Genomic DNA, 22,788 nt, shown 5'->3' with positions numbered 1-22,788 from the left:
TAGTGTTGACAAATATAAACTCCTAGCACACATCTTCACTGCATGGCAGGAAAATCCCTATCAGTGACACAGTCCTATGCATTGTGGGCAAAGCTGCTACCACACACAACTCTTTCTGTCCCCCAGTGGTGCAAGTGAGCTCCTGACAATGGGAGTGCACATGACACCAAATCCATAGTAATGACCCCAGCACCACCTGCATAAAGAATGATTAACATTCATTGATGAATTGTAGTCCTTCATGCCAGTGGCATACAGCACTGCAGAATAAGGCAGCTTACTACTGTCCAGTATGCCTTTCCAAGTAGTCATGTAGTTATTTGATAAAGCATCCTAAACAGTAGTGAGTTACCATATTCTGTCATGCCATCTAGCTACACAGAGCTTACCGCCAGTGCCAAGCACAGGAGAAACTGGTATGTAAACGAATGCAAGATGATCCTAAGTACCTGCCAATAAAATGGGGCACTGGCTGTGTACCCCCTAAGGAAATACCACAATTCAGTTCTTTGAGTTGCAGTATTTCTCAAGCAGCATACAAAAGAAGGTACACAGAAGACATTTCCACTTCTGCACACTATTTTAATGAATATTAGGCTCCATTTCTGTGTAGATTTGCTTTTTTTAACTGCTATTAATATTAATTGTGTCCTCTCATTTTCTCCATTATCCCTGATGGCACATACAAAATGCTGTAGTGGGATACAAGTTAGCCTTCTTTTCTAAATGCACTGAGAAAACAAGCAGTGTATTTCATCTGGTAGAAGATAGTAAAATATATTTAGAAAAAAGAGACACACAGAAAATGGGAATGTTAGCTTTCACTCAGTATTTGGAGGTATTTATTTTCTGTGATTACTTAAGATAATGTAAAAGATGTCCATAATGTCAGAAATAATAAAAGAACTGATCGACCTGGTGAACATTTGTTGTTTACATGTGTTATGTGTTTCTCTTTAGTTACTTATAGGCAAACTACAAAGGATTACATGAAACTTTAGCTGCAACAGTGTGATACAATACACAGAGAAATTAAGAATAAGAAAAAGAAAGAAACATAGGACCTCAAAAGTATTTTACAAATTTGTAGGCTGTAAGACACATAGCGTTGCCTCACAGAGAGTGGACAGATGTGAAATGTATCGTTGATCCTCTAACAGCTTTAAAAGCTGCAGTACATATTTCACTCTCTCACATAAAAAATGTTGTGGTAAGAAGTGTATTGCAGTCTTAGCTTCCCATCACTATTCTATGGTGGTTGCTGTTTATACTTTGATACACAACAGCATAACAGCGCTGAAAAGTTTAGTAAGTTTGTTGTCTTCTCCATAAGAGGCAGTTAAGGTACTACAAACATATTCTCTTTCAAAAATGTTAACACAAAGTGCTTTTGTTTGACTAAACTGAAGTCATACGCTATCATATGCTATCAACTGCATCTTCAGATTGGGATGGCTGTACAGAACTGTTTCTCTGAGTCAAAGGAATATGAATGTCCCCTTACCTGGTTTAATAATGAACCTCCATTTATTCCAATCATCCTGTTCTAGAATGATATCACTCATCACTGAATTTAGGTCACTGGTCCACAGTATATGGTTGCATGTATTATTTTGTTCCTTGTGTACTGTAAGCCTGGAGACATGGTCAAAACTGATATTAGTTTTGTACTTAATAAAGAATGTAAACAGTTATGAAAGTGCTGTAATGGTACACACATACATACTTTTTCATGTCATTCTTGATTCCCTGTAGGAAAAAATAGAAAATATTTTACTTACAATACAAGCAGTTATTATGTATACATTGATTAAGCAAAATGTTTAAACTCAAAAAAAAAAAAAAAAGTAAATATATGTATAGATGTGAACATGGCAGAAATAATTTCTATGAAAACTTAAAAAAAAAAGTGGCTGTAGTACAAATATGGCTTTACAATTCTAGTTAAGACTTTACTCGTGCTGATATTAGTTCAAATGCTTTGAAGTAAAGTTAACTCAGAAATTTCACCAAAGAAAATATAATGCAGACAATTTACATTAAACTGTTTAAAACAGAGTTTAACATTAAAAAAAAAACATTTGAAATATTCATTCATTCATTGATAGCCATTCTATCTGAAGGGACAATCAGATGAGACTGATAATGAAACAATGAATAATGTAGTTTAACAGCTGCCTGTTTTTAAAACTCATATGATTCAATGGCAGAATGTAGTAAGTAGAATGGTGAAACAGGATTGATTATGAACTGAAACAAACTGCAATGGACAATAAATATTTCTTGATTACTCATTACTGTTGATATTGTATACATACAATTGTATTTTTCAATGACAAAAAACACTGATAAACTAAGAAAAAACAACAAAGGCAAGGGTTCACTCCAAACCACTTCCGTACACACACAATAGGTGAACTTCTTCTGAAGTTCACATGTGTGTGCACAAAAGCACTAACCTTATTTGTTTATAAATATATGGTTTGGAGTGAACCCTTGCCTTTGTTGTTTTTTCTTAATTTTTCAATGACACACACACTCATTAGTATGACATTGAAACATTATTTCAAGTAAAAGGGTGGTCTACAAGAGGGGGATATGGAAATGTTTACTCCACTTCCAGGACTTAACAAATAAAAATGCAACAAGTTTTTTTACAGGATTGTTATACAGTCTATAGACAGTAAATTATAAAATATACCATGCATACAAATAACAAATAGCTGCATTTAGAAATATTAGTTGTATAAACCAATTTTGTTAAAAGGTATTTACAGAGATATGAATGAACAGCATGCTATCAGCAGTTTAAATGCAGTACTGAGCAACCTAAATTAGTTTACTGGTATAGTCATTAGGATATTAAATTTAAATTGATCCTTCTTAGGATTATGCTTGCACTTCCAGTAAAACTCTTCAATGGCAAAGTTTTTTGAAGCCCTTTGGGGGAGGAGATCCATACCTATTTGGAAACTCATGAGAGGGGAAAATGCAATGTAAAGGTAAGATACTGCGATTTAAGTACAAGCCAGTAACATATTTTGTTTTAACTTCAAGATAAGTTTATGTTTATATGACAAGGAAGTTAGTGCTATTAATGTTTAAAAGCACATCTTAAGTTTAACCATTATCATACTGCATTACCATAGAAAATAAATGTGTATTTATCTGTGGCAATATAAAGGGGATGTAAAAACACTTCCACTATGAGTCATCAAATTACATCTAGATGAGGTTACAACCAGATTAAAACAATCAGTAATAAGCTTGTCAAAATGAAAAACAGAAAATAAAGCAATGTTATGCAGCTGGTAATCTCTTCCACACATCCTGAAATTCAGTACACAAACTCAGTGTGCTTGGTCCAACATAAATAAGTGAGAAATCTCCCAATATCTCCCAAAATCTCCCTGGGATCACTTCTGTGGCTCTGCTTGTCAGTGGCACAGGAAAATAATTTTCATGGGTGGCGAAAGCCAGGGTACCTTTTGGCTAGGCTTATATATGCTCTAGGGCCAATAGCCTAGTACCTACCTATGAACCTATAAGAGTATGGAATGATTGCCAGTGAACAGTTATAAACTAAGCCAACAGTGATTTCCGATGGAAACCATCAATCAGTTAAGTCAGAGTTGTTGAAACAAACTCAAACAGGTAGACGTCGTTAAGTTTAAGTTCATCAAGGTACCAGAAAGCTTATAATATCATGTATTTTTCAAAATGATTGTTGGAACCAAGCTGGAGAAATGTCTTGACACCTAGTGGTATGCTTCTCAAACTCTTAGCACAAGAAATCTGGAGAAAGGCAAAAATAATTGGGGAGGGGGGGTTAAAGGCCCACAGATAGAGGCAGATTTTCAATACTGCCCTTATAAACTTAGAATGTTGTTAGAGTAACAGGTTTTGCATTAACAGACATTTTTCTGAAGGACACGAAGTCTGAAACTCAAATGTCTGCCATTAATTAGTGACTTTAATCCTTAATGATTTGCCAGAAAAACACAAGTTTTATGAGGAATAGACCAAAACTTTAGGCAAAAATCTGGACATTCTGTAAAAATCTGGACAGTAGAGGTATGGCTTATGGGGAAAGGAGTTTTTTGGCTTTTTTCCTTTGGCAATTAATAAGTAACATTAAAGCAAAGGCTCGCCTGTCTAAGTGAGTTAGCTGCATTTTACTATTACAAAATTAGTTTACTTACATGGCTTACTTAATATTGCTATTTTTCTTGGGAAAGTACTAATAGGTCAGTCCTCTTTCTGGGGCTGCAAATTGTTTGTATGGCAATATAACTTTAAGAGGAAATTTGCATTTGTTGAGTGCACATGGAAGACTGTTAGACAGAAAATTTATTACAGATGGTGGAAAAGTTTTACGATCTTGGATGGAAAATGTCTGTGAAGCCCAGTTAAAAGAACCAAGAGTGTTCCTTGTATTTACGGAAGATGACACCTTGGGTTGTGTCTCTACAAGAGGTACAATTAAATGGACAGAAACACAATACACTGATAAAAAGCTATTGGTCATGGGGGAAGCATTCACATTACACGGTACAAGATTAGGAAAAGCGATGCTCTTAATTGCTAAACAATGTCTTATCACCCCAAAAGATGTAATAACAGGCAGTCAGGGCTGCTAAATTGCTCTTGGTTCTGAAGAAGTCCTTTTAAATGTTGTAAAGATGAAAGCATTCAACATTCTTTTAAAATAAATTAGTGGTCAGTACAAGCACATGTGGAGCCATCTTCACATGGTTTTATTTAAATTGCAGGATTTGTTGTTGATGGCAAAACTAACTGGAAAAAATTAACAGGCCTAACTACTAAAAATCTGTGCACATTTGAAAGGTTTTCATTATGAACCTATTATACCAGGAAAGCAGAACTTTCTTACATGATAAAGTAGATTATAGTTCTTATATACACCATATTAGAAAAGTCTGTTACCTAATTTTTGGTCATCTTAGTCATAACCTCTTGGAGATAGTAAACCAGAACTTAGAGAGAGAGAGAGAGAGAGAGAGAGAGAGAGACAGAGAGACAGAGAGACAGAGAGAGAGAGAAGTCTAAGAAACTAGAAAGACCAGAAACAACAATAATTTTTGGTAACAGTTAAAAACTGTTTATAATTGGGTTACATTGCCAAGTCTCAGCTGCAATTTGATTTAATACAATTTCTAACACTTGATTTTGAGGAGATGATTAGCACAGCTGTGCCTTTGCACTAACTGAATATTTCATGCTGGCAAGTGGTAGATTTTATATTACAAATAAGAGGAGAGTCCACACTAAACAGTCAGTCAGGCTTATAAGGTGTTTAAGACTTTAAACTATGTTGACAACAGGCAAAATGAGACTGGAGTGGAGTATTGTATTAGTTGAAGATGTAGATGCGATGACTTGGAAATTAATTTGCCAACTACTGACGTACGTTACTATATCTAGGATGATTACAATTTTTGCATGGAAATGTCACCACATATGTCACATAAATTGAGAACGATGCTTTTAAATGGAAATTCTCATTGCTGGCAATGTAACGAGGCAGTAATTAGTTCATGGTGACATATTTCTGGCACTTTCAGGTCTAGATCAGTTGAACTTGCTCACACCCACAGAGCCTTTTTTCATACTTTCTTTAACACCTATAGCTCCTTATGGCATCATGACTTCGTGGAAGGCTAGTTTCCTTAATTAAGTGACTTAACATGTAATAATCAGTAGCATGTGAATGAGTAAGTTGTTAGAAATAAAAAACAACCACTCTGAAACCTTTTCTAATGATTACCTAGAGTTTACAAGTAATCATCCTCCCTATGTGAAAAGAAATATAGTGAAGGGACAAATGGTTAGAGTTACCAGGATGTGTTCTAACTTCCCTGCTGTTAAAAGAGAGACCCAAGTATTACTCGAGATGTTTGTAGCTAGAGGCTACCCCTTAGGATTTGTCACACAGATCCATGAACAGGTGATGAATGAATGGGGTCTTAGATATAAACCTTTACTAGGGGAAAATGAAGAAAAACAATATAACACACCACCAAAAGGAAATGTTTTTTCACATGCGATGGTATTAACCTATGGAGAAACATCAGGAGAGGGTCAAAAAATTATTAGGAACAATTGGACCATGTTTAAAGGAAACAAAGACCTATTAAATATTTTAGGGGACAAGCCTTTATTTACCTATAGGATAAATAGCAATTTAAAGTGTTTACTTGAAAATCCACACTCAAGGAAGAACAGAGAAACCAAAGGAACCACTAAGTGTGGTGCATGTGAATATTGTAGATTTATTATCGAGACCCCTAAAATACAATTAGGACCTTATAAATTGGAGGTTGTTTTTAAATCTGGCTCCTGTACCACAACAGGAGTGGTCCATTTAGCTATATGTGTAGAATGTGGACAATATTACGTGGGTAAAACTGAGAGAAGATTAAGTAGGAGGATATACGAACATTGGTACAGTATTAGTAAGAAGGATGAGAAAAATGCACTTTCTAAACACATTAATTTATATCCTACACATTCATTTAAGTTTGGTATTTTGGAAGTTGTAGGAAGGAACTTCAGAGGGGGTGATTGGACCAATAAGTTATTTAGGACTGAGATGAGGTGGCAGCTGAGATTAAATGCTAGTGAACCCCCTGGTTTGAATGAATATGTTAGTGTAAAACACAAATTAAAATTTAGGGCCCAGAAATTTTGACAGTTTTGATAGGCAAATGTTTTCATTTAGTTTCTATTCAGAATCATTATTTATTATAATTATTGTTTTAGAAGCAGTTCATATTTTACACACCCTTCTCAATTTTTTTAATTATGTTTTATGTATCATATTTTGTAAACAGAGTGAGTTTTAGAATTGGAGTACTGTCACTTTAAAAAGTAAGAACCTTTAATTATTATGTTATTCAATTGAGAGATTCAATATAAAAGGAGTTATTAATTGAGTTTTAATTGTTCCGTTGAAGTATTTATTACGAAAGTGCTTGACCTGACTTGTGTCCTTTGGAGTACTAAATTGCATTGTTTTCGAACCTTGTATTGAATAAACTGAGACTTTGGGTTTAGAATTCGGCTTGAGAGTGGTTGGTTTTTATTATTGGTGTTTTTACCACTCGTACACCCTTTCGTTTTTATTGGTTTTTGTTGGGTGTGATAAGCCTTCTAAGCCTGGACCAGCTATGGATGAGCACGACCTCTCGCCGGTGTTTGAGGAGGAGCTAGATTCGTTGCCATTCCCCTGTGGTCAACCAACCGAGAGTAACAATGATAACTTGTTTTCTTTGATATTGAATTTAACCAACAAGGTTACAGAGTTGCAGGAGACTGTATTTCAAATGCAAAACAACAAGAGTGCAGATGGAGCCGGTAGAGGCGGAAATTTACAGCGGAATGAAATAGACATAGCACTTCCGGTTTCCCGTAACCCAAATCAGCAGAGTTCTCGGAGTGGGGAAACGTACGGACAAGTTACTACTAACCATGGACTAGTAGAACCGAGACCCACTAATTTTGGAAATAACTCACTACATGACCGATTGAGAGATTGGTCTAAGAGGGATTATGGACTTTTTCCATCTGCTGACGAAAAAGGAACTGAAAATGTGGACAATAGGTTAGTACAAATTGAAATGAAAATGCATAAAGTTAGAGCTCTCCAGTGTGACAACGCTTATTTAAAGGAAGGCATTGTGAGGGGAAGAGTTCCTAAAGGTCTTCGGGCCTTTAGGTTTCCCAATGGAATTAAGAAAGGACAATTAGAATGTAATGAACTGTTAAAAATGTTCGACAGGCATGGTATCGAACTTATGGAATTTATTTTGAAAGTAAATAAAAGGATTCAAGAGCTGTTAAAGGACATTGATGAGATTAATGAGTTAATATTGAATGATAGTAATTTTAATCATTATTCCTTTAGATATAACTCTATTTTTGATAAAGTTGAGAATGAGGTGTGTAACAACATTGAAAGGAAGAAAAAGAAACTGCTTAGAGATGCGTATGAATATAAGCAAGGTTTGGCGTATCCACTACCTAAGGCATATTTGGAAGGGACGGGGGTAATAACATTAACCACTCTGTGACCTCTATGCATCAGAGCAATAGGCAGGACAGTAATGAGAATTCCTTTGATTCTGAATTCCCTCCATTAAGGAGATCAGAAAGGATTTTTAATAAAAATCATTTAAGGGTAGATAATACTGATTTTTTAGGAGCCAGAGGGGAGGGAGAACTGGTCACAACTACAGGAAACAGTCCTCCAGAAGGAAAAACAGTTATGAGTAAAGTCAAACGTGTTAGATTATACTTTACCTGAGGAGAACATCAGTTCCTCGGATGGTTTGGTATATTTTTACAAAGGCTTCAAGATTTGTAATTATGCAGGGATTGAACTAAGTAAAGAACTGTTCCATTTACTAATGAGAGGATTAAAGTTTGTTCCTTCTGTGAAGGAAGATATTAGTAAAACACTTATTGAATTAAAAATATTTGTAAGAAAACTAAATCTCAAAATATTACACAACGACAAATTAAAAAATGAGAATTTTGAAAAGAACAAGGTTTTGAGAAAGAAAAGTTGTTATAACCCCCCTTTAATTCCTGTCTTAAGTTCCTTTGAAAACGTTTGCATGCAGGAAATCTACAGGACAATAAATGAACACAAAGGTAGAATATTTAATCTAACTAAGGAAGAAAAGTTACTGTTGGACAGATTAAGGAGTGATGTGAATGTAAGATATATGAAGCCGGATAAGGGAGGTGGAATGGCCATAGTCAACAATGTAGATTATCATAATAGAATTACTTGTATGTTGAATGATCAAACTAAATACGAAGTAGCTTCAAGGAACGAAATAAACCGGGCCTACAGAAAATTTAAATTGATGTTAGAGGATTCCTTACTGCAGGGGGTTATTAATGAAGAAGCCTTTAATTTTTTAAGGGTTGAGCACCCAACAATACCGATAGCTTTTGGAATTCCCAAAACTCATAAGGATTTGGTGGACACTCCGTATAGACTGATTATTTCTAGCCACAACAGCATTACTACCCCCTTGGGGATATTTATTGATTATGTGATTAAAAATGCTTTAACACCTATTGAATACATCTTGAAAGATTCCTGGGATTTTTTAAGAAGAATTAGAAAAGAATTTTATGATGAGGAAAATGGTTTCTCTACAGTGGACGTAGTGGACCTCTTCACTTCAATACCACATGAGGTAGGATTAGAAATGTTTCAAGAAGTTTTAGTTGCAGAAAGTAATTTAACTGGTGTTATAATTAATTTTTTGGTGGAACTAATGGAAGTGATTTTGAAAAATATTTTTTTTACCTTTGGAGGTGAATTTTTTCGACAAATCAAAGGAGTAGCGATGGGGAACAGTTGTGCCCCTATTTTCGCTAATACAGAAATGCACAGATGGGAATCCATTTATTTATTTAACACCCCCTTTAAGGACCAATGGTTTTTATACTTGAGGTTTTTAGATGATGTATTTATTTTATGGAAGAAAGGGGAGATACATGAGAAGTTACTCGACCATTTGAATGGGGCTTGTGAATATTTTAGATTTACAGGTACCTCTAGTAACCAACGGGTAAATTATTTGGATGTATGTATATATAAAGATGTTAGTAGTAAAAGCTTCCAGTCACATATTTTTAGGAAATCCACCATTTCTAATGATTACCTAGAGTTTACAAGTAATCATTTTCCCTACGTGAAAAGAAATATAGTGAAGGGACAAATGGTTAGAGTTACCAGGATGTGTTCTAACTTCCCTGCTGTTAAAAGAGAGACCCAAGTATTACTCGAGATGTTTGTAGCTAGAGGCTACCCCTTAGGATTTGTCACACAGATCCGTGAACAGGTGATGAATGAATGAGGTCTTAGATATAAACCTTTACTAGGGGAAAATGAAGAAAAACAATATAACACACCACCAAAAGGAAATGTTTTTTCACACGCGATGGTATTAACCTATGGAGAAACATCAGGAGAGGTTCAAAAAATGATTAGGCACAATTGGACCATGTTTAAAGGAAACAAAGACCTATTAAATATTTTAGGGGACAAGCCTTTATTTACCTATAGGATAAATAGCAATTTAAAGTGTTTACTGGAAAATCCACACTCAAGGAAGAACAGAGAAACCAAAGGAACCACTAAGTGTGGTGCATGTGAATATTGCAGATTTATTATCAAGACCCCTAAAATACAATTAGGACCTTATAAATTGGAGGTTGTTTTTAAATCTGGCTCCTGTACCACAACAGGAGTGGTCTATTTAGCTATATGTGTAGAATGTGGACAATATTACGTGGGTAAAACTGAGAGAAGATTAAGTAGGAGGATATACGAACATTGGTACAGTATTAATAAGAAGGATGAGAAAAATGCACTTTCTAAACACATTAATTTACATCCTACACATTCATTTAAGTTTGGTATTTTGGAAGTTGTAGGAAGGAACTTCAGAGGGGGTGATTGGACCAATAAGTTATTTAGGGCTGAGACGAAGTGGCAGCTGAGATTAAACGCTAGTGAACCCCCTGGTTTGAATGAATATGTTAGTGTAAAACACGAACTAAAATTTAGGGCCCAGAAATTTTGACAGTTTTGATAGGCAAATGTTTTCATTTAGTTTCTATTCAGAATCATTATTTATTATAATTATTGTTTTAGAAGCAGTTCATATTTTACACACCCTTCTCAATTTTTTTAATTATGTTTTATGTATCATATTTTGTAAACAGAGTGGGTTTTAGCATTGGAGCACTGTCACTTTAAAAAGTAAGAACCTTTAATTATTATGTTATTCAATTGAGAGATTTAATATAAAAGGAGTTATTAATTGAGTTTTAATTGTTCTGTTGAAGTATTTATTACGAAAGCGCTTGACCTGACTTGTGTCCTTTGGAGTACTAAATTGCATTGTTTTCGAACCTTGTATTGAATAACCTGAGACTTTGGTTTAGATTTCGGCTTCAGAGTGGTTGTTTTTTATTATTGGTGTTTTTACCACTCGTACACCTTTTCGTTTTTATTGTTAGAAACAAAATTATAGTAAGTTTGCTAATCTGGGCTCTAATGCAGCAGCAATATTAACCAGAGTAATTTGTTATTCATTATTTTACATTTAAATTCATACTTTTCATAACTGAGTAAGCTAAATGCTATTGAGGGTCATAGTGTAAAATGTGTGTAATATCATAACAGGTGGCAGTAAAATACACTGTCACTGTCCACATATGAATGCACTGTACTACAGATATTGCTTCTTTGTTATTAATTACAAAGATATTAATTACGAAGATATGCAATACTTTCACATTTGCATTAGTATTTCCAAAACCAAATTACTTCTAAACTATTGCATCAGGGAAACTTTAGATCACACTAAAGAAAAATGTCATAGATAGTTGCACTGTTTGCACAGCTTAAGAGCTATTTAAATCTAGTTGTAATTGTGACACACCAACCACTGGACCAGTAATCAAGGAGCCTCATTCCTCACCACTGGAAACAGTGGGGAACGTACACTGGGAGGATGACAAGTACACAAACAGTATTTCCAGATGCAGCTCTCTGCATCAAGTGTAATTTCCCTTAAGAGCACACAGAGACCACAGTCAGTCCGGGGCTGGTTTTTCCGGCTTTCTCCAGATTCCGAATAAGACTCACCACTGACACAGCTATACAGCTGAGTGGCCAAGCCAAGACCTCCATCACCCTCTCTATCCACTCAGTACTTTGTGTCCCTGCCCAAGTAGCTGACACACACACATACTCTTTGAGGTTTGATTTATACACACACGCGCACACACACACACACACACACACACACACACACACACACACACACACACCTGGGAAAGGCTGGCACAGCTTTACTAGCTATGCCCCATTTTACCCAGACTATGAGGTAGTTATTGCTGCCATCAACCAGCTCTTTATCAGCTACTTTAAGGCCCTTAATAAAGGGTGTCCAATCTTACTGTGTAATGTTACCATCAATACAAATGGTAGTTTGGCCAAGAGCAAAGCTATTATGAGTGGCCTACACAGTGTCACCAAATATGCAAGTACTCTCAGAACTTAAATATCTCTACACAGATCAGGCACAATGAAAGTTTTAAGTATATTTAATAATAAATAATAAAAGAACAAGACAATACAAAATAAATATTCACACCAACATCAGAGTTCCAAATCACAGGAAATATTTAAAACATTGCATGACGGTCTCAAATAAATAAAGAATAACATTTAAACTAAGCTTTGTTGCATTCCTGACTATATCTAAGAGAATTACTAAACCCTAGTTAACTTACTTAAGAGCAAGGCAAATGTGGTGAACGGATATTCTAGTTACTGTCATATCAAAGACAGAATACAGAATGCTCTCTCTCTCTCTCTCCAAGATACTTCTTAAATTAATATCTCAAATATTACTGTTGGGATAACTTGCAGAATTACATCATTTCCTGTCATCTGAGTCTACTCCAGATGAAACCCCCACTGCTGGAAGCTATCAGTATTTAGCATCTAGGTGTGAAAATACATAGACAAGGGTTTTTCCCCAGATATTCGGCAGAGTCTGGAAGTCATAAAACAATAAATTACTTCCAAGACAACACAGAAAGTTCCCTAGTATGGACAGTGTGCCTCCTTGCTACACTGAAACTGAAAGATATCATCTTTTATTGTGTAGCCATACAGTAATTTAATTTCAGTTATTTTTCTGAAGTTTTGCTGGACTGAAGTTAACCTCCTGTGTTCCAGTTTCCACTGTTAAAATATATACATTTAAACAGCTACAATAGTGCATGTACATTTCTGTTCTATTCCAGTAGGGCACACTGCAGATACATTTCAAGCACTTTGCAAAAATCTTTTTCAACCCATGTCTGTTCAAACAACTTTGATATACACATGACATACAGTTCTAATACAGCTGTACCACAAGCATCTTATATGATCATGTTGATATTCACAAATGACATAATTATTTGCACAATTCCAGACAGCTGTGCTGGCAGTATCTCCCTTTGTCACAATACTATTATTCAGATACAAATTTCATATTTCTATAATGCCGATGCTTGTGAAAATTAACCAAAAACTATAACTCTGCATTATTTTGCATTATAACACATTACTGAAATAATGACTGTGGATGCATTAACAATTATCATTGTAAATAAGACTGTTTTGCAGAATAGCATTGCACTTTGCACTTTTTAACAGCAATTACTGCTTTTGCTTGCCTTACGCTTTTTAACATATCTCAGAAAGCGTTCAGTATGCATGTAGACTGCTAGAGGTGTGAATGAGTTAAGACTAACATTGAAAATTACTAGTAGATTTAATATGTAACCATGTAAAGCTAAGTAAGAGGTCTGTGCTATTAGAATATAATAAAAATATGATATGTACTAAATTAGAATGGACACATTTGTTTCAGCTCAAGTACATCAAAAAACTATTACAAAGAACCTCTCCAAAGCTGATTACAACCTCCTGAGAGATGGTATAAACAGCATCACAATGCCCTCCCCCTCTGTAGGAACTGGCACAAATATCCAACCCTATACCAAAGAACTATACAAGCATTTATATAGCTGCATGAAATCAGGAATACCTGACAGGACAAAATCCTCCTCCTCAAGGAAGAGTAAACTTGTCTGGTGGATATCTGCAATAAATAAACTCTATAATAAAAAAGAAAAACATTGCTGTCCAGGGCCAAGGAGGAGAAAGTGCCCTCCTTAACCTGAACAAGCAAATAAGAGCACCAGTGAAATTCTCCAAAGCAAACTTCGAGTTCAAACTGGCCAAATCTAGTAAAGACAATCATAAGGCCTTCTTCACATATGTCTGTAATCTTAAAGGAAGCGTTCAAATTTGCCCAGAACTGGTGGTCAATGACATCACATACACAAATGCCATAGATATAGCCAACCTGCTGGGAGACAGGTTCAATGAAAACTTCACCCCTCTGTCCCCCCATCAGTAAATCAGGACCATCACCAGCACCTGCTCCCTCCCCTTATCTCTAGTGAGCAAGTCATCACAGCCCTCTCAAAGGCAAAAAATACAGCCTCCATGGGACCCGATATATCCCAGGCTGCATCCTACATGAACTCAGGCTGGAACATGCAGTGACATTAGGCACACTATTCAACCAAAGCCTGAGTACCGGCTTTGTCCCAGCCAAATGGAGAGCACCCACTGTCATCCCTTTTGCACAAAGGTCGAGTTTCCACCAATCCAGGAAATTATAGACCCAGCAGCCTAACTAGCCTGATCTGCAGGGACACGGAATGGATTATCATGGACTTCATTAACAAGGACACTGGCAACCTCCAAACATTCGATCCCACACAGTTTGGTTTCATCAAGGGGAGGTCATGCCTGTTAAATGTGGTCAACTTCTTTGAAACATTCACCAAAGCCATGAACGAGGAGAAGACGGTGCACGCTGCCTACCTTGACCTGTCCAAAGCCTTTAACAAAATTCTTCACTCAGGTATAATAGATAAGCTTTCTCAACTAGGCATCAATCCATATGTTACCAGATGGGTAGCAAACTGGCTCAGAAAATACACCCCTGGGATTCCACCAGTGTCCTTGCTGGACAGTGATATCGGGTACTTACTTGTCAGAACATGGGCTGAATTCTTGGCTAGGCTTGTAAGGGCTTCAGGGCCAATAGCCTAATAACTATCTAAGATTCTAAGAAGTGAAGCCAAAAGAATCCCCAAAACTGACTAAGATCTTAGAACTTTTGAATTGAGTAAGCAAAAGAGGGATGTACACAGATAAGAACATTTCAAGGCATAAGTATGTATCAGGATGATTACCATGGATAATATATAAGGAAACTCTTGGTGGTGAAGTTAAGTTGGGAAGATACTTCATGAAAAAAAAAAAATTAAAATTAAATTGTTATGCTTTTTTTCGTGCTGTGATTCTGGGGTATTTGGAAACTGGGCTTGGCTCTTCAGTGGTCTCCTGAATTGCATACCTCATAACTAATAGTGAACCATGCACCTAAGTCATTAATGAAGAATGAAACAGCGATGTCTGGATGTGAACATAGCTTTGATCATGTTGCACTGAGGGCCAGTATTACCTACACAACTGACTTAGCTCCTCATTGCTTATTGATACAATTCCATTACTAAGAAGATTAAAAACAACTAAAGTAGCAATTATTTCTTACTGTTAGAAATAACTGATAATCCTCCTCCTCCTTAAATTTCAAGTTAATATTCGATAGTTTCCCCTGAATGTCAGTAATTGTTTTCTTAATTTTCCTTAGATTTTCCTCCATGCTTCTCAGAATTCCTACTGTTTCATCCTTCACTTGCTGGATCAGTTGCTTTTCCTTGTCTTGGAGAAACTGGTACACAACAGCAAACTCTGACATGATGTGTTGCTCCACAGAGTGAGCTTCGTTCTGCAAAACAAGACATATTTTATGAAAGTACAGGACTGTTTCTCCTCGAAAATAAACAGTTACTGCGTAAGTACATGGCACAATCTGTGCTTCTGAAGAAACATGGATTCACTTGCCTGGACCTCCAGTATTTTTTGCTCCTGATTTGACTGAAGATCTGCAAGCTCCTTTAATTCCATTTCTAGGGAATCTAATGTGCTTCTTAAATTCTCCTGGAATGGAATAAATAGTAATGTTACTGAACATGAAAAATGTTTCTTTTCTAATTATTCCCTATCTTAATTCCTAGCACTTAATATGACAGAAAATAGACAGATTTAATAACCCCCACAGTGGGTGGTAAGGGACAAAAAAACTACCAGAATACTTCAAAAGGCATACTCTCATACATATGCAGTCAAAGACAGTTTCACATACAAACACTCACACATACTAAACCCTAGATAAATCAGCATGATAAAATATGCATTCAGTACCATATCTCTCATTCTGCAGAGATTGAAAATAGGAACAAAAGTAGGTACATCCAGCCAAATACTTCAACATTTAATTAGCATAAAATTTAAATGCCAAATAATAGATAACTCTTTCCACTTCTAGTAGAAAAACAGGATACTGCTCTAAAATATGTTTAAAACAGCCAGTTTACAAAATGGTAGAAAAATACAAACGCAATTTCAAAAACAGTGTAAAATCTATAGACTTTAATGAACTGTACTGAAAAATTCTACCAAATGATGTCATTTTTTTGTTTGTTTCTGAAAATGGAAACATAAGATATGTGTCCTCTTTCTTTAAATTATTGACACTAATATGTTGGTCATTTACTGTGGTTTTCTGTGATCTAGATAACTTCAACAATCACGTGTAATAAGGGGGATCCAGAAAATTGGGTGAAAGGGTAAAGCAAACCTGAAAATAAGGACGTACCTCCAAAAACAGGTACATCATCTGCAGGGCTAAATCAGACCTGAAAATAACACCAACCATAAGGACAGCTAATAGATATGCTCAGTCCATCTGCATTCTTAGTACATCATCAAAAGTATGTCAGTATCTCAAGATGTCATCAAACATTTACATACATCTTGTATGCAACCTTCAGGACCCTTCATGCTAACTTGAAGCGAAAAATATGGACCTGTGAAGAATACATCCACCCTAACTAGGGACTTAAACCATAATAATAAAAAAAAAATCCTCCCTTCATAAATCAGAACACTGAGTGAAATGCTCAAATAAATAAATAAACTTTTAAACCACCAGAAACAAAAATTAAAAAGTGAACAGCATCCATAAAATCAGACATAAGCATATAAGCAAATTGGACTTAAAACTACAACTGCTAATTAAACTTAATACTCTTAAAACTGTAATTATACCTAAAAATAAGACTGTACCTAAACTCTAACAAACTACTAATAGACAGAGCATTCAGATTATGATCCGAAAAATGTGAGGAGAATAGCCTTATCATCAGAAGCCTATAAACAGCAGGAAGAAGAAGAAAAGTGCACCCCCATAAACATCTGCCTAGAAACACTAGTCAGAACCAAAAATGCACTTCCAAAAAGCTAACAACTTCAAAAGTGGTTATATACTTTGTGATGCCACATTTTGTAGTTGTTAGAACATAGTGGCAGCTAAAAATCCCCACATTTTACAATGAATTATGATTGGGTCTCTGATCACTAGCACTTATGTCTTTGAGAAATGGATTGTGGCATTTAAGTCAAGTGCCACAATGCATTTTTCCACTATCTGTGCTTGTTTATTTGGGCCATTTTTTAAATAAAACGCTTTGTAAACTTTTGTTAAATCACTGCCCAAATAAATTTAGTATTTCTTACGACGTTACCCTTGAGGTAGTGTGTGCTGCTTCCATGCACATTAATTGGAAACCTTCGCCCATGTGCAGTTTTACTGGACTGATGCCACTAAGACTAAAGTTTACTATTTTCCTCAGTAACATCGGTGTATGAAAAAATAAAAAAAAATAAAAGTTACATACTTACCATAACTATGCATCCATGTTGTCTATTTTCATTCTTCCTCAACTGATGGGGTCTCGGATTCGACCTTGGATCCAGATTGGCTATATTCACTTAGACTCTCAAAATTGACTCTCGAGCCCCTGCTTTTACCCATAATCCTCCTGAACTCAGATCAAGTTTGCTGCCCCAAAAATAGAAGATCTAATCATAGACCCAATATAAGAAGATAGCTAAAAGGAAAAGAAGGCATCTCAAACCTGGAACAGAGGTTTCTTCTTCACTATTAGGACCTTCCAGAGGAAAAGAGAAGGAGGGAGGGAAGTTGAGGAAGAATGAAAATGGACAACACAGATGCATTGTTATGGTAAGTACATACCTTTTATATCTGATTTGTCATTCTCATTCATTCCTCAACTGATGGGACAGAGTCCCCAGCTACATGAATCTGGGTGGCCCTCATGGAAAGATATTCCAGAGTACCACAGAACCAAAAGCTGCCCTATTTCTAGTGATCAAATCTAGTTTGTGATAAGCAATAAAAGTATGAACATTTGACCCAGTGGCTGCAGCACAAATGTCATCAATGGAAACTCTAGACTAAAAGGCAGAAGAAGTTGCCATGGATCTAGTGGAGTGAGCCTTAGGAGGTCCTGGCAAGGAAATACCTCTTTGGCTGTAAACAAATGATATTTATTCTGGAAATCACTTTGCTAATGTAACTTTGGAAACTGGATTTCCCAGTTTGTTGGAGGGAAAATACACAAACAACTGATCTGCTTTTCTGAAGTCTTTTGTTCTATGGTAATAAAAATGGAATTGTCTATGTACATCTAAAAGATGAGTCATGTATTTACCCTTGCTGGAGAAGCTGGGAAGGAAAACAGATAAATTAATGGCCTGATTAATATTTGTCTCCAAGGCTACTTTGGGCAAAAAAAAAAAGGATTAGTTTGTAAGGTAACACTATCTTTATGGAAAATGAAATAAGGGAATTTTGGGGAGAGCGCTTAGAGATCAGACACTCATCTTACTGAGGTAATAGCCACTAGAAAGGCCATTTTCCTATAAAAGAAACTTGAGGTCTGATTTGGCCAATGGCTCAAAGGGACTTTGAGTTAAAACTTTCAGTAAAAGCGTTAAGAGTCCAAGGTGAAGTAGAATCTTTAACTGGAGGCATAAGCAAAAGGGTACCTTTAAGGATATAATTATTTAATAATTTGGATGAAGCCAGAGGAGAAGTTTTGATCCCAATATGATAAATTGAGATGGCTGCTAACTGGACTTTCATGGTAGAAAAAATAGCTCCCTCTTGAAAAACAGAAGCTAAGAAATCCACGAGGAGGAGCATTAAAGGCATCCAAAGTTCTTTGACTGGCCCAACAAAAGAATCTTTTCCTATTTACTTTTGTAAATCTTCCTGGTGGAGGCTTTTTGAGATGAGAGTAATATCTGACAAACTGGGAAGGAAAGCCTGGGTTGGCTAACTACTAAAGGAATTGGAGAAAGCATGAGGTTAATGTGAGGCCTACGATGTCTGGATGCACCAATCCTGTGGGATGAGAGATCAAATCTGGACTGGGGTCCACTGTCCACGGTGGACATAGAAAATAAGACTAAAGGAAGGGGAACCACAACTGAAGAGTCCAGAAAGGAACAATGAGGATAACCTTGCCCTTGCCCTTTAACTAGAATACTTTTTAAAGAAATTTGGGAATTAGAGGTTTGGGGTTGTAGGCGTAAAGGAGACCGGAGAGCCAAGCATGTACTAGAGCATCTCTTGGTGACTCCCATGAGGGGTGATCAAGGCAAACAGCCTGCTGTACTTGTTTTTGTGGGGTGAGGCAAACAGGTTGCAGAAAATTTGACTGCTTTGGCAGAAAATCCTCTCCACCACTAAAGGACTGAGAGACCACTCATAAGGCATAAGAAGAGACAAGCTGAGTTTGTCCATAAGCAAGCTGGACTTCCCCAGGATGTGCATTGCCATAAGAAAGCAGTTGGTGTGCACTGCCTACTGCTACAATCTCATTGCTTCTTGACAAATGGTGTAGGATCAGGTTCCCCCCTGTTTGTTGATGTAACAAACCATGAATATATTGGCTGTTTGTATAGCAATTATGCCTGGAGGAAGGGAATCCTGAAAGGCCTGCAATGCTAGGAAGACTGCCCTCATCTCCAGGACTTTGATGTATAGATTGGTCTCTTCTGGGGACCACATGCCTTGGACTACCCATCCCAAGAAATGCCCCCACCCACCCCACTTGGTAGGCATCCGTGGTCACTGTGGCAACATTTTCAAAGTCATTCCGACTACAAATATTATACTTGTTCATCATAATGTCACTCTTAGTCTTATTAAAGTCTTTTAAACTGGTAACAACACCATTACCATCAGACTTAGAAGGTAGTGTTGTACAAGTTTTTTTAGCAACTGTACCTTTCAGTCTTGCGCCACATCTCTCATATTCTTCTTTGGAGACATCGTCTACCTTATTGGAAGCCAAAGTGGCTGTAAAATATCTATGTTGCTGTAAATCCACTGATTCTTCGCTTTTACTAGCCGTATCCCCATGTTTATCATTCGGTGCAGACACGGAAGTGGAAACTACCATTGTAGTCACATTCGGGATACTTCCTGTTTGCGATAACAAATCTAATAAGGTAAGTTCTACCTTAATAATCTCAACTTCTGAATACATCCTGTTAAATTTCTCCCTTTGTACAGGAGAAAAAAAATAGAAGGAAAATCGTCCAAAGAATCCATTAGGTCCAACACTAAATACAAAAAACAACCACTAAAAATTGAGTGTTAAAGGTGGAGAAAAAGCAACAAACAATAAATAAATGGTAGCACCCAACAAACATATTCCAAGGACTCTACACACTTAAGATAAAAACAAACTTTTTAATAGTGCAAGATTGAAAGGTACTGTTGCTAAAAAAGTTATACAACACTACCTTCTAAATCTGATACTGTTACCAGTTTTAAAACTTTAATAACACTAAGAGTGACATTATGCTGAACAAGTATAAGAGAATCACTTTTAAAATGTTTTAATAAATATTATGACTTTAACAAAGTGAATGTGGACATTTCTAATGGAGTAACAGCCCCCAATAGTGACAATTTTGACTCTTTAAAGGATTTGATTGTGGCATTTGAAAAAAGTGAATTTAATATAAACAATTACAATTGGACAATGCGTATTTATTGAAATGTATTCAGAGTAAGGTAGTCCTCAAAGGGCTACGGGTTTTTAAGTTCCCAAAGGGTCTTCAATATAATGAATGTATGATTAAGGAGTTTTGTGAGTTTTTTGACAATTCTGGAATTGAAATAATGCGTAAGTTAATAAAATTTAATGATGTGACAATTAGCCAGTTGCTTACAGAAGTGGAAAAATTAAATGTTGATATACACAATGATTTAATTTTTGACCAGTGGGACGAATTTTATTTTTAACAAATTGAACGGGTTGAAACTAAATGTAGTAAAATTTATGTTAGAAAATTAAAAAATTAAGAAGAGATCTGGATCAGTATATGAATAATACAGCCTATCCAGACATAGTTGTTAGTAATGAAAGCAAGTCAAATGCAAATAATATTAGCAATAATAAGAAGGCTAGGTCAGAAGAAAAGCAAGAAAGTTTTTTTTTTACATGAAAGGATTGCAAAGACAAGGATGGAATCAGGTTAAGCACCTGGATTTGGGTCAGACTCAGAAAACAGAAAGCAGATATTTCAGAGGAAGGGTGACTGCACAAATAGTATGGAGGTACAGAAGTGTAATAATATTGTCCATAATTTGAATAGTTTTCACATATACAATTATACTTCTAAGGAGATTACAGGAGATCACTTTTTCTATTTTCTCTAACGGGCTAAAATTTGTTCCTTTTAATAATTTAAATATGGTAGACATAATTCTGGAAACCAAACTTTATTTTAGTAAGTTGAATCCTGCCTTGTTTTTTTTAAAGAAAAAGCACATGTAAATCTCTTGCCAGGAGGGCCTAGGAAGAGAAGTACTTTTACCCCCCCCCCCCCATGAATCCCCTCCTAGGCACATTAGAAGGAACAGTAGTCGAGGATATACACAAACTTAAAGTTGAAGAATTACATTCGAATAGGGTTTATAGTAATCTAACCAAAAATTAGAGAATATTACTGGGAGAGTTAAAAAAATGATACTTCAATAAGGATTATTACACCTGATAAGGGTGGGGGATTGTACTTTTGATTCAATTGAATATTCCAAAGTTATGTTTGAGTTATTAAGGAATGAGATTAATTATATTTCTGTCTCTGTTAATGAAATAAATATAAGTTATAGACATGTTGATGCACTTTTGGAGAAATATTTATTGGATCACAGGATGTCCAGGATCTATTCAATTTTCTAAATGTGAAATTTCCATTAGTATCAAAAGCTTTCGGACTACTGAAAATTCATAAAAATGTCTCAAGGCCACCATTTAGACTCATAGTCTCAGGTAAAAAGTGCAAGACATACCAGTTTGGTATTATTATAGATAGCTGGTTGAAACCCAGTTATAAAATATAGAACATTTAGTTATAGACTCCTGGGACTTTTCGAGTTGGTTAAAGAATAATCTATGGGCTGAAGATACTGTCATCCTTACTATAGATATGGTAGATTTATTTTCATCTATACCGAAGGAAGAAATCCTCGAACTTTGATTCAAAAACTTAATTTTTTAGATGCAGAGATTATCAATTTAATTAGAGATATGATGAGTTTGGCTCTCAAAAACAATTTTATCATGTCTGAGGGTGAATATGTTACGCAAATTAAAGGGGTAGTGATGGGAGCACTGTGTTCCCCGATATATGCACATTTAGTCTTATGTGAATAGAAAAATAGAATTGTTAATAGTGATTTTTATAAGAATTTTATTAGTTATATGTGAGATACCTGGATGATATTTTTATATTATAGAAGGGGCCTGCACTTGAAATTAATAACTTTTTGATATATTTAAATAGTCTTCCTTATTATTTAAGTTTACACATCGCTTCAGTTCTGAAAACATTAATTACCTGGACACAATGATTTATCAGGCTGATAGAAAATTTAGGTCTAGTCTTCATAGAAAGCCTACATTTAGTTATATGTACTTACAATATAACAGTAGTCACCCATTGCATCAGAAAAAGAGTATAGTCAAAAGGCAAATGATTAGAGCAGCAAGAATGACACCTGAGTTGGACACCTGCAAACTAGGGGCTATAATTGTCTCTCAGGCTGACACAGACATCCTCCAAAAGGGTCTCACTAAGACAAATACCTG

The 22,788-nt window shown here is 35.8% G+C and overlaps 1 protein-coding gene across 1 annotated transcript in view; it reads right to left on the bottom strand.

The window, feature by feature from the left end:
• The window catches only part of LOC122813654 (zinc-binding protein A33-like), a 108,353-nt gene that overhangs the window by 39,133 nt on the left and 46,432 nt on the right, over positions 1-22,788 (bottom strand). Inside the window, exons 2-5 of the mRNA XM_044086092.1 lie at positions 15,596-15,691; positions 15,243-15,479; positions 1,727-1,749; positions 1,505-1,635 (exon numbers count right to left, since the gene is read on the bottom strand). Of these exons, the coding sequence (XP_043942027.1) occupies positions 1,505-1,635; positions 1,727-1,749; positions 15,243-15,479; positions 15,596-15,691 (487 nt within the window). The remainder of the gene's footprint in view (positions 1-1,504; positions 1,636-1,726; positions 1,750-15,242; positions 15,480-15,595; positions 15,692-22,788) is intronic.

The sequence above is a fragment of the Protopterus annectens genome, chromosome 10.part0 (genome assembly GCF_019279795.1).
Source record: "Protopterus annectens isolate FY-2018-M chromosome 10.part0, PAN1.0, whole genome shotgun sequence".
Taxonomy (NCBI): Eukaryota; Metazoa; Chordata; order Ceratodontiformes; family Protopteridae; genus Protopterus; species Protopterus annectens.
Note: the sequence above shows the minus strand (reverse complement) of the source record. Positions and strands in the feature narration are given on the sequence as shown.